This window comes from Sarcophilus harrisii, chromosome 1, assembly GCF_902635505.1.
Source record: "Sarcophilus harrisii chromosome 1, mSarHar1.11, whole genome shotgun sequence".
In the NCBI taxonomy this organism is placed as follows: Eukaryota; Metazoa; Chordata; class Mammalia; order Dasyuromorphia; family Dasyuridae; genus Sarcophilus; species Sarcophilus harrisii.
The window spans coordinates 59,976,844-59,989,628 of record NC_045426.1 but is presented as its reverse complement, the minus strand read 5'-3'; the positions used below and the strand labels follow the sequence as shown (position 1 = coordinate 59,989,628).

General features: G+C 43.2%; 1 protein-coding gene across 1 annotated transcript in view; it reads left to right on the top strand.

Annotated features, from left to right (window-relative positions):
- The first annotated feature begins 239 nt into the window (after nt 1-239).
- Nucleotides 240-12,785, top strand: part of EFCC1 (EF-hand and coiled-coil domain containing 1) — a 72,699-nt gene continuing 60,153 nt past the window's right edge. Inside the window, exons 1-2 of the mRNA XM_031956659.1 lie at nt 240-1,775; nt 8,825-9,234. Coding sequence (XP_031812519.1) covers nt 1,038-1,775; nt 8,825-9,234 — 1,148 coding nt within the window. The 5' untranslated portion in view covers nt 240-1,037. The remainder of the gene's footprint in view (nt 1,776-8,824; nt 9,235-12,785) is intronic.

Below are 12,785 nucleotides of genomic sequence, written 5' to 3'. Positions count from 1 at the left end.
GAATCTTGTCTCTTGCCTTTACTGCTTTGTGACCCTGAGCAAATCAATTAACTCTCTGGCCTCGGTTTCCTATTGTGTTAGACATAAGGAGGTTAAGCTAGACTCTTCTCGGGTCTAAATCTAAGCGATAATCACGCTAGCTCGGTATTATTAGGGCTTCAGAGTTTACAAGCAGGTGTAGATCGTTTCAAACCAGGAAACGGAGCTGAAATGAATTGTTCATAGTCTAGCAGACGCCACAGCAGGGATTCGAAGTCGAATCCCATTCGTCGACGCTTCCCCCATGAGGGAAACTCCGTTATCTAAGATTTATAAGTCCTCAAAAGAATTTTCCTTACAGAATGTCACGAGCTAACTGCAACTTGAACAGAGCGCACGCGGGGGAGTTCTCCCGGGGAAGCCTTCCTGCCCCGGGCGATGCTCACGATCGCGGGCTAAATAAAAAGGAGAACATAAATCAAAAGGGCAAAACCTCTGCCCCCTGACTCGGAGCCCTCTCCCCACCTGTTCAGTGGCAGGAGGGACCTGCTCTGAAGAGGGTCCCAGGGGGCCTACCCGAGTTGCCAGGGCGCAGAAGTTACGGGGAAGAGGGTCAAGGGGCGCCCCACTGGAGGGCGGCTGGCCGCTGAGACCGCCAGGACGCTAGGACCGGACAGCCGGGGCTGGTGGCTCTGAGAGCCGCTGGGACCCGGAGAGGAGGGCGGCGGGAGGGGAGTGGGCGGGCAGCCCCTCCCTGGGATGACGTTCCTCAGCCCTGGGGCTCCGCAGCCCGTCTATCCGCTCTCTCCTCCTCGTCCCTCCCCACCGGGGCCCAAAGGACGCCGGCGCCTCCCGGAGTTTCCTGTCGCTCGGGTTCTTTCCAGCCCGCGGCCGACCGGGCTGCAGGCGGGGGAATTGAGGGGCAGGCTCCCTCCGCACTTAGAGCGATGCCGGGCAGCAGAAGGGAGCCGGGTCGGAGTCCCGGGTAGCAGGAGAAGCGGGGAAGAGGCAAAGGAAGGAAGGGTCTGGAGAAGAGGATCCGGGCGGCTGGAGGAGCGATGGAGCCGGGACCAGCGGACGCCTGGGACCCTTATCGCCGCCCGGCGCGCCGGACGCAGTGGCTCGTGAGCGCCCTGGCCCATCACTACCGTCTAGATCGAGGCGTGGAAAACGAGATCGTAGTGCTGGCCACCGGGCTGGACCAGTACCTCCAGGAGGTCTTCCACCACCTGGACTGCAAGGGAGACGGTCGCCTACCCGGGGAGGACTTTCGCGTGCTGTGCAAGGTGCTGGGGCTACGGCCTGGGGCCAGCCTAGACACGGAGAGGGGATGCGGCGAGGAAGAGGAGGACGAGGAAGAGCGTGCGGCGCTCTGGGACGACCTGGCTCCGGAGCTCACCTTCCGCCAATTCCACGCCCGCCTCTGTGGCTACTTCAGCACCCGAGCTGGGGCACGGGAGGGTCCCGAGGGGAGCCGGCTGCCCGTGGGGCCCGAGAGTGAGCACATCGAGACCCAGATCCGGCTGCGCAGCCCCCTGCGCCGGCGCCGGGAGCGTCCCGGGGCGGCTGCTGGCCCGGCTGCGTCCGGACGCACCAGGAGCTCCCCTCCCGCCGCGGCAATGGCAGCCGCGGGTTCTGCGGGCTGTTCGCGGGAGTGCTACGAGGAGGTGGTGGCCCTCGAGCAGGCGGAGGACCGGGTCGCCAAGCTGGAGGAGGAGAACGCCAGCCTTCGGGAGCTGGTGGAGGACATGAGAGCCGCCCTCCAGAGCAGCGACGCCCGCTGCCTGGCACTGCAGGTGAGCCGGCGAGCCCGAGGGCCACAGGGAGGAAGAGAAGCCGATGTGCTGCGCCTTGGTCCTCTCACCTTTTTCTAAGACAGTCCTGTGCGGCCGAGTCTTAGACTCCCCCGAGGACTCAAGACAGTGTTTCTCTCGGGCATCAGACTCCTAGTGAGCTTGGGGTGGGGGGTGACACCGTATTTAAGGATGGCAGAACCCCAAACTTAAATCCAACCCTTGCCACTACCGAGGTGTCTGGCCCAGAATAATCCCTTTAAATTCTCTGGGCTTCAGGCTCCTTGTCTACAAAATGGGTATAAAAATAAGATACCCCTGCCAATTTCATAGAGTTTGTATCAGGACATATGAAAATGCTTTGAAAGCTCAATATTACAGTCATAGAGGTAGTGGGTTAGAGTGATCTAGAGGTAATCTGCTTTTTGAGCCAGAGAGAATTGGGTTCAAAAGCCTCCCTCAGACATACTGGCAGTGTGTCACTGGGCACATAGCCTTAATAATTGGTTCCTTCCACTCTGTGCCCCCAGAAAGTTCTCTAAGAACCAAGAAACGTACCCTTGCGAGAGGGAGTTTTTGCGTGGCTGCTAAATTCGAACCTGCAGCTCTGTAAATCCTTGCGTATTTGAACTTGATCAGTGGTGGGCATAATCCCTTTAAGGATGCAGCTCTCAGGCCATCTAATTTTCTTCGTTTCTCTTAGTATCCTTACAGTGTTAAGAGACCTGGAGGAAAATCCATTTTCTTCCTTGTCCTTTCCTCCCCTCCATCCCTCAACTCCCAAAGTGATTTCTGAAAGACATGGACATAAGAATTGCAGAAGACTGGGAGATAAGGATGAGTTACCAGCTGCCCCCTCCAAGGGATACCCACAAAGATGAAGGAACACCCATAGATGTGGCTCAAAGATGAGACCACAAATCCACTGAAGTACTGAAATATGTTATTAGTAATTATATGTAACATGTCTATGTATGTGATCTATTTGGTTTGATAAATCAATCTGATCCTTCATTACTTGCATAAGATGATCAGTATCCCCAATCCCAGACCTCCTACACATAACTAGCCTAGGAGGAGCTGTCCTCTCTTTAAACATTTTCTGATTTACACTTTTCCTGGAATTGGAGAATTAAATATTTTGACTTGCTCCTGCTGGGCTACATATTGTATGTGGGTCGTTTGAGTAGAAATTCTGTACACCTGCAGATAGATGGTATCAGAAACATTTGTGTGATCATAGAACCAAGCCGCAAAAATTCACAGGGAGAGCCTCTGCCAGCTCTGAGGGCAGTGCCTGGCACGGGGTAAAACCCTCTGCTGAGTTAAGAGAAAACTTTGATGAGATGGTAGTTTAAGTGCAAGTACAGAATAATTAAATAATGTCAATGTGACCCAACTATTCATCCCTGCCTTGTAATTGGAACTGATGTTTTGGCCAGCGAATTGCTGGGGTCTTAAACTCAGATTTTTAAGCCAGGAACTGCTCCTTCTAAGGATTGCATTGTGCTGAAAGAAGAGGTCAGTGCTTCTAGCACTACTGAAATCTGTGCAGCGGGTATTTAGCACAAAGCCAGAACTGCAGCCCAGTCTCACCATAGCTCCCTGGAAAAGTGGCTCATTAATCCTTTGTGATCAAAGGGAGCTAAGAATAAGTTGTTTGTTTCACTGATCTGTGACTTTTCTTGTAGAATGTCGAAAGGGACCCTTACAAATCATCGAAACCAAATTTATGGTTTTCCGGATGAGAAATTGAAGTCTAGAAAGGAGAATAATATAACTGGCATTTGTATAATGCTGGGGGTGGGGGGGGAGGCGGTGGTAAAGTGTTGTCTTTGGAGCTTCACAATGCCCCTCTGGGTGAGATATTATAGGCATTATCATTTCTACTTTATCCATGAGGAAATAAAACTCAGATATCTAAGTTAAGTGACATACATGGTATGTCATATACCCCTCTGGGTCAGGAGTAAGAGTGAACCTCAGGTTTTAGTCTGGGATAGGAAATATCATATCATCTCCAGTAGGACATGAATGGCTGTTGTATATTTGGAAGTATACACCCTAGTGCTGCAGTTAACAGGCTGAGGTATTAAAACACAGATGAAATGTATCATCTTTTTTCTTAAACTTTTTCACACTTCTTTATTGAGACGATGATATGTCGTACCAAATAAACCATCTAGCTATAAAATAACATCATTTTTTAGATACAATTGGAGAATATTTCTTAGAAATACATAGGGTTGTGTTGATTTTTTAGCTGGATACCAGAAATTTAGCTGAAGTCTCCAAAAAAGTACTTGTGGTTTTTAATGCCTTTTATGTGTTGGTTTGAAATCTGATCCAAGACAAACATCCCCACTGGGACCCCTTCCTGCTAGTAACTTATATGATACTGCATTTATCCAGTTAAAACTTTTCATTCCCTTGCCCCTAATTCATCTGCGAAGCTAAAGTGTCAGGCAATTTGAACTACACACAACAACTTATATCTCTTCTCTACAACCTGGTATGTCAGTAAACTGGATTTTGAGGAATAACTAGATGAACCAAGTTCTATAGCCTTTCATAAAGCCATTTAGTGGCAGATACATTTTGTTTTGACAAAACAGACACTTCACACCAAACACCCAAACAATCCCTTTTGCAAAGTACATTAGCACACGGACAGAAACAGTTTATTCATTGTTTTCAGAAAAGGGGGACAGATTTTGACAGTACTAGCACTGACTGTAATTGATCAACTTTGCTGCCTTTCGATGCTGATTTTATTTATACTGTTTCTATAGGCTTTTTATCTCTGTTATACAGAAAGAAAGTTTTAGGTGATAATGATAGAAGATATTTATAGAGAATATTACAAAATGTTTTCCTCACAAAACATTTTGTAATATTCTCTATAACTATCTTCTATTTATGCAACCTCAAAAGAAGTAGTAATAGTATTAATGTCTCCATTTTACAGATGAGGAAACTGAGTCTAAGATTGGGTAAACGAATTACCTAAGGTTATGCTGAGTAATAAGCAGTGGGTTTGGAAACTGACTTCAGATCTCAAACCATTTCTCCTTTGACCAAACTGCATTATATAGAATCTTAAAAGTCAGAGAACTGAAAAAAATATGGATGGATTCCTATGGACACAGTATATGTAGCTGAAGGGATCCTTATAAATAATTGAATCCTTTGGGGATTTAAGGGTCCAAAGGGTTTGAGCTAAAAATTTTCCAACTTAAACAGTAGTTTTAAAAATTATTTTAAAATATTGATTGTATATTAAATTACCCTGGAGGCTGATGATTCATTTTGTTGTTGTTGTCGAATGAGATTGAGTAACTTTAAAAATCCACTGGCATTTTGTATTTGCTTTAAATTAATTCGTGCATTAAAAAAAAATACAGTGAAAATCCCTGATACAGTCTGTTCACTCATTTTACAGATGAGAAAAATGAAGCCTAGAGAGACCAATTGACTTTGTTTAAAGTTACCTGAGCAGTAGACAGCAGAGATATAATTCAAATTTAGAATCAATTCTGGATTTTGCAGAGACAAGCTAACTGGTTTCAAGTAGTTGATGGGCTATTACAAGAAGGAAGAAAAAGCTTAGTTGGCCCCTCAGCGCACATAAATTACAAATAGCAAGACTAGAATTTGAACTACAGTCCAAAGTGTCCTGGATGATCTGTCAACCAAAAAGTATTTTTGATAGATATTATGCTAAATAATGTGAGATACAACAGATCTGGTCCCTGACCTCAAGGAGTTTCCTATCTATTTCATAGATATTAATTTTCTTTCTCTAAGGAGCAATTAAGCCAAAAATATGTGCCATTTACTGTGGAGTTCTTTTTGAGTTCAAATCTGAGAGATATTAGCAAGGGCTGAAATGACAAGGAAAAGCCTCATTCAGGTTGTCCGGAGTGAAAAAATTGAGATATGCTTGGGAAAATGGATAGAATTTCTATAAAAGAGGGAAGGACATTTCTGTTCTTACATGTTCTGCCCACAAATCTGTGTCTACACAGCTCTCCTTGCTCATCCTTGAACACCAGACTTCCTTAAGGCTAAGTGTTTTCACTGGCTTCCCCTCTCCTTCACCCACTTCTAACCCCCTTCTAACTGCCTCCTGACCTGGATGTCTCTCCTCATCTTTTCTATATCCTTCAAGTCCCAACCAATGTCCCAGCTTCTGAAAGAAGCCTATTCCAATCCTCCTCAATCTTAGCACCTTCCCTCTAAGACTACCTCCATTTATCCTGTTTATTTCTTGTAGGTATATAGTTTGTTTACATGTTGATTCCTTCACTAAATGGTGAGCTCCATGAGAAAAGGGACTGTTATTTGCCTTTCTGTGTGTCCTCAGCCCTTAGTGTAGTGCCTGACACATGAGAGACACTTAATAAAAGTTTATTGACTGACATATATTGAATATATGTGAATAATGTGAAATAAATCTGGTGAAGGTGAATAATGTGAAGTAAATCTTGAAAGACAGACTAGAACCTATAGACAGCTAAGTGGTACAATAGTGCAAAACATGCTGGCCCTGGAGCAAGGAAGACTCACCTTCATGTGTTCAGATCTAGACCCAGACACGTAATAACTGTGGGAACCTGAGCAAATCACTTAATTCTGTTTGCCTCAGTTTCCTTATCTGTAAAATAGCTGGAGAAGGAAACGACAAATCCCTCCAATATCTTTACCAAGAAAACTCCAAAACGGGGTCATCAAGAATCAGATACAATTGAAATGACTGAAAAATATGGATAGGAAGATTCTTTCACTTCCTGTGTGGAAGAAAGATTGGCAAAGGAAGACTGGAAATAGGAAAACCATCTCAGAAGCCATTCCAGAATCAGTTCTAAGCCTCCTCTTCTCTGCTTGAGTTCCCTTCATCCCCCTCTCTACATCCTCTCTAGGAGAGGGCTTTGTCCCCTATTCATCATTTACAATAATTCAAGTAAGAGATGATAAGAGTAAGAATAGGAGAGAACATATAAAAAGGGTGAAAGGTCATCTGCATAGAGATTATAATGGAACCTCTAAGAATTGATGAAATGGCCAAGAAAGGAAAAGTGTAGAGGGAGAAGAAAAGGTGGTCCCAGAGGATACCCATAGCAAAGGAACAGGACATAGCTAATTATCTAATGCAGGAGAATCAGAAACAGTCAGATGGATAGGAAGGGATCCAAAGGAGAGCAGAGTCATAAATGCAGAGGGAGGAAAGAGTATCCAACAGGAGAGATTGATCAACAGTACCAAAAGCTATAAAGGTCAGAAAAGATGAGAAATAGTTCCTGACCAGACTCAAGGAAGGAAGGAGAAAAGGAAGAAGGCAAGGAGGGCGGGGAACAGAGAGGAAGGGAGGGAGAGAAGGAAGGAAAGAAGGGAAAAAGGAAGAGAAGAAGGAAGGAGGAAGAAAGGAAGGAAGGAAGGGAGGGAGAGAAGCAATAGAACAGTTATTAAGCACTTACTATGTTCCAGGCAATGTTGGTGATACAAATACATGCAAATAAGACAATATCTGCCCTCAGAGAGCTTATATTCTTTCTTTTCTTTTGTTTCTTTTCTTTTTTTTTTTTTTCTGAGTCAATTGGGGTTAAGTGACTTGCCCAGGGTCACATAGCTAAGAAGTGTTAAGTGTCTGAGATCAAATTTGAACTCAGGTCCTCCCGACTTCAGGATTGGCACTCTATCCACTGCACCTGGGAGCTTATATTCTAATAGGGAAAGAAAATACAATAATGGGGAGCTTGAAAGGAGGAGCAGGTACACAAGTGGCTACCTAGTATGGAGATGATTTTGAAGTGGTATGAAGGTCTGGCTCCAGCCAAGTTAAGGCAAAAGTTCCACATTCAGAGCCAAAGTTCCCTGATCAGAGGCAAAGTGTGAGGGTGCAATTCAGAGGAGATAAAGGTGAAGGTTGGTGTACATTCAGGCAATTGAGGAGATTCTAGGAAATGGCATGAAAGCCTGTTTCCAAGAAAAAAGAAAATAAATTTAATAATTCTGTGGTTTTTTGAATGTAACAATATAGTCCAAAAAAATGTTGCCCAGAGCTTTAACTAAGCAGGGTGACCAGAACTTTGTCCCAGAACATCAAAATTCAGAAGGTGTTGATTATTCTTACAGTCAAAGTAGAAATAACTGAATTTAGTACTTTGTTAATAAAAATAATTAGTTAAAATAGGAAGCTACTAAATAGGATGCTTTCTCCCCTGGGCATCCTAGCTCCGATAAGCTCCCTCCCAGACCCACACACCCCCTCCTCTCTCAATCTCTATGGTAGAAAAGTCTTGCAGTGTCCTATGGTCTCTGTCTCCTTATCGTGGAGTTGTATTTCCCCATCCAAACTGATGCCATAAAAAGCTATCCTATAAGACGTGGTTTTGTGCTATGTGCTCTAACAACAAAGATGGTTAGTTACAGCTCTCGTTACCTTTACTTCCTGTGGACAAAATACTTTTAACCAGTCAGTAAATTCTTCCAGGTTTGTTCATGTTCAAAGCAACCATCCAAGGAGGAGGTAGTATATATATATTTTTTCTGAATCAAGCAGGTTCCTTGGACAGGATACTTAGCCAACAGACCAGGAACAAAAGGAGCCTGGTCTGGAAGTAAGAGAATCTTTTCTAAAGTCTTAGCACTGTCTATACTTGCTCTAAGAAACTGGGTTAGTTACTGATCCATTCTGGGCCTCCATTTCCTCTTCTGTAAAATCACAAGAAGGTCCCCTTCCTGGAGAATAGATCCCACTCTTGTGGGAATGGAAAGATTGTTGGTTTTGGAGGACCTGGGTTTAAATCCCAACTGTCCCTGCTTTTGTAAGGTAATCTGTAAAATGAGATGGTTGGACAAGACAAACCCATTTAATCTCGTTGTTGGGAGTTGTTGGAAGGATCAAACAGAATACTATACATAAAATGCTGTTGTTGGTTGGAAAGTGCTAGATAGATATCAAATTTTATTAAGTGAAAAACTGAAAATGGAGTCGAAGGGTAGGAGGAGGGTGAAACTAGAGCTTTTATCTTCCCATCTCATCCTGGCAGGTGGGACTCTGGAAGAGCCATGCCAGTCACAAGCAGGACAGCAGCTGCTTTCCTGGGCCCAGGATGCTGTCCACCCACGGGACGCCCCCGCCCACCAAGGGCTTCCAGAGCGTGCTCAAGGAAGCGGAGCTGATTCGGAGCTCCAGGGACGGTCAGATCGAAGAGGCGATCCAGGCAAACCAGGAACTGGCCAAGGAGCTGAGGCAGTGCCAGGAGGCCCTGGCGGCCTCGGAGGACTGCAACCGCCATCTCAAGAAGGAGCAGGCAGACATGAGGAAGAAGGTGGAGGAAGCCAGGCAGGCAGTGCTGAGTGGCCTGGGGAAGGTGAGGGAGCTGGAAGCCCAAGCCACCCAAGTCCTGCATCTACAGATGTGCGTCCAGCAGCTGGAACTGGAGCTGCAGTGTTACAGGTACAGTCTGGGGAGAAACTGGCAGACGGCTGGGGGGCCAACGGGCATTCTGCCGGCGGGGTGAGGGCCTTCTTTATACAGGGACACAGAGACAGGGATGACTTACAGCACTTTCTCCAATCTGGGAGAAGGGAAGGACTGAGCGTGCAGGTGAAGTGTCCGCCCAGCCCGGAAGCCTTTTCAAGACCGCTGGTCACTGTTTTCAGGGCTTGTCCTGGGAAACAATTATTTCATCAACAAGCATTTGTTAGGTGTTTACTACGTGCCAGAGACTGTGCTAAGTGCTAAGGATTTTTAAAAAGGTAAAAGCATGGCCTCTGATCTCAAGGAGTTTTCAATAGTGTCTGTCTGTCCATTCATCCATCTGTCCATCTATCTGTCTATCCATCTGTCCATTTGTCTATCCATCCTTCCATCCATCTGTCTATTTACCCATCTTTTTATCCATCTCTCCATCTGTCCATCTGTCTATCCATCCTTCCACACATCTATTTATCTATCTGTCTGTCTACCTATCTTTCTATCCATCTATCTATCCATCTGTCTATCCATCCATCATTCCATCCATCTATCCATCTGTCCATCCATTCATCTATCTGTGTGTTTGTGTATACAGATACATATATGTTTATATATTTATATATAGCCACACATATACAAAAGTTTATATATATATATAATGTACATATACATATATAAAAGGATATATGTATATTCATTTATACATATACACATGTATGTATGTACGTTTTTAAGTTTATTTGTACTGTTGCGTCACCCATGAGAATACAAAATCATTTTGAGTACAGATTGTTCATTCTTTGTGTTGCATTCCTAGCACAGGGAGTTGCTTAATAAGTATCTGTTGATTGAAATTTTAAAAAACAAAACAAAACATATGCTCAGCAAGCATTTAATCAACATTGACGATATGCCAGCCACTGTGAAAAATGTTGGGAATACAGAAGGGAAATAGTGCCCATAAGGCTTCCTGGATGAAGGGTTCCAGAACAGAACAGTGAAGGACGTGAGAGATTCAGATAAATGGAGATGGGGGAGAAGTCATTTGGAGGACGTCAGGACAGAATGAAAAAAAAAAATGGAAAATGAGAGAGATAGGAGGAGAATGAGGGGTGGGGAATAATCCAATTGGCAGGAATTTAGAGTAGACAAAATAAATATTTTGAGAGAAAAAACTGGAGAAACAGATTGAAGCCAGGCTGTCACATAATAGAATTTTTTAAATAAATAAACAAATAAGGAAAAAGATTGAATACTCTGTTAATTATGGCCAAACTTAGTCCTAAAGAGAGGAAAAAATGTACCTCCTCTTCTTTTCAAGGGGACTGATGATGTGAAATATTACATATATTATATAGGACTTCTTAAATTTTTTCTACTTCTGACCCCTTTTTTCCCAAGAAAGTTTTATGTGGCCCAGGGTGTATATGTATATAAAATAGGTACACAAATCAAACATTTACTGAAAATAAATCATAATTTCACTACTGTCACATTCAGTTATGTGATTCCCACAATGGGTCTCGAACTACAATTTAAGAAGCTGGATATTATCAGATTTGGTAGATATGTTCATGAGTTTTTCTAATTAGCTGTTCCCACCTCTCATTTGCTATCCTTTGTTACAAAGAACAACTCTGTAGAGGGCAGGGTGGAGAGTTATATTTAGAAATGAAAGTGATATGAAAACAAAAATCATAAGAACTAAAAAGAAAAATATGTAATTTTGGAGCTGCAAGAAACCTCAGAAACTTGAATATATATGTATCAGTGTGTACCATATACACTGGAGCTACCACTACAACTAGCATTCACACTATGGGTTAGGCTGGTGGGTATCATCCTGGTTAGTAGGAGTACCCTTGAGGGGATTGGGATGGATTTCTAGTGCTACAGCTCATGAGCCCCCACCAGTGTGCTTCCCAACATGACTGTTATTTGATAACCAATTTACCCAGCCAGCCTTAAGTTGCTTTTTAAAGAGGTATTATTTACTAAAATAATTTAGTGAGAACAGTTGGTACAAAATATTACACACACACAGATGTATGACACACTTGTCTACGAGTACATACAGAATCCAGGGAGAGATAGGCTTAAGCTTAAAGAACACATCTGATCCTTGATTGCTATAAGTTCTTTTTCTTCTCTTCCCCCTAAAAATAGTTGACCTTCTTTACTGGATCTTCAAAGGCCATGGTGAATCTGCTTTCCTAAACTATATTCTGCTGATGCTCTCTTAGCATCTCTTAGTGTATGAGACTAGGATATTGAAGGGAAATCCCAATCCTCCAGACTTTCTGAGATCCTCCTTGAGCCAAAGAGAAGCTGGGGAAGGAGATTTAAGCTAAGGTTAAAGCCAAAGCTTCTTCCTCCTCAGAGGTTTTCCTAGAACTGCTCTTGCCCTAATCTCTGAAATAACTTTTGTTCTCAACTATTTCTGTACAGTATTTTGCAGACATCTTCTAGGGCATGACCACATTTCCTCGGCATATCCAAATTCATTCCTATTCAATCCCACTCCATTTCATTCAAGGACTTTCTCCTTGAACTTCAAGCCCATAATTTTGGTTAAGATTTACTCTTGAATCCTTGTGTATCAAGGCACCTTATCACTTTAAATGGGCTAGAATGTTTTTTTTGATTTATTCAGTCAAAACTATCTTTTAAAATGTAATGTAATACTCCATTTTAACTAAGAATGACAGATAGAAGGAAGATGGACATGTGGGAGCAGTTACATTCACTAATGCAAAGGGAAAAAAGCAAACTCAAAAAACCAGGAAACTGACTAAATATATAAAGTAGGAAAACAGTTCTTTGTGACTTCAGGAAACCATCACTCCTTACTAGGTCTTACTTTTTTTTCTGTGATGATAGTAGACTTTTACATATTGCTTTTAAGTTTACAAGGCTTCCTGTACATATATATTATTTCTTTTGCTCATCATGGAAAACCTAGGGCCTACATAATACAGATGCGATCATTCTCCCATTTTAAAGGTCTTTTTTTTTTAAACTGAAGTTCAGAGAGATTAGTTGACTTGCCCATAATCATGTAGCTTTTAAGTAGTGAAATATGGGAATTCAATCTCAGTTTCCCAAACTTCCAAGCTTTTGTATTCCTTAGGACATTGTGCCTAGGTATTGTATTGTGCCTTAGGACAGGGTCCTGCATTTAACTGGCCTTTAACAAGTGCTAAAGGGGGATTCAACATTGGTGGGTATGTGGGGAGTTAAGAAAGTTGCTGATATGTAGAAGCTTACAGCTATTCTTGCCCCATTATCTACCAGGGAAAAGCATCTGAGCAGGGGGCAGTGAGCTGGGAAGAGGGCTAAGCATTTATAGAGTGACAATTCCACCCTGTGCTTTACAAGTACTTTTACAAATGCTTTACAAATGTTATCTCATTTGATCCTCATTATAACTCTGCAAGATAAGTCCTATTATTACTTCTATTTTTTAGTTGAGGAAATTGAGGTAAACAGGTTAAATAACTTACCTAGGGTCACACAGCTAGTGAGTACCT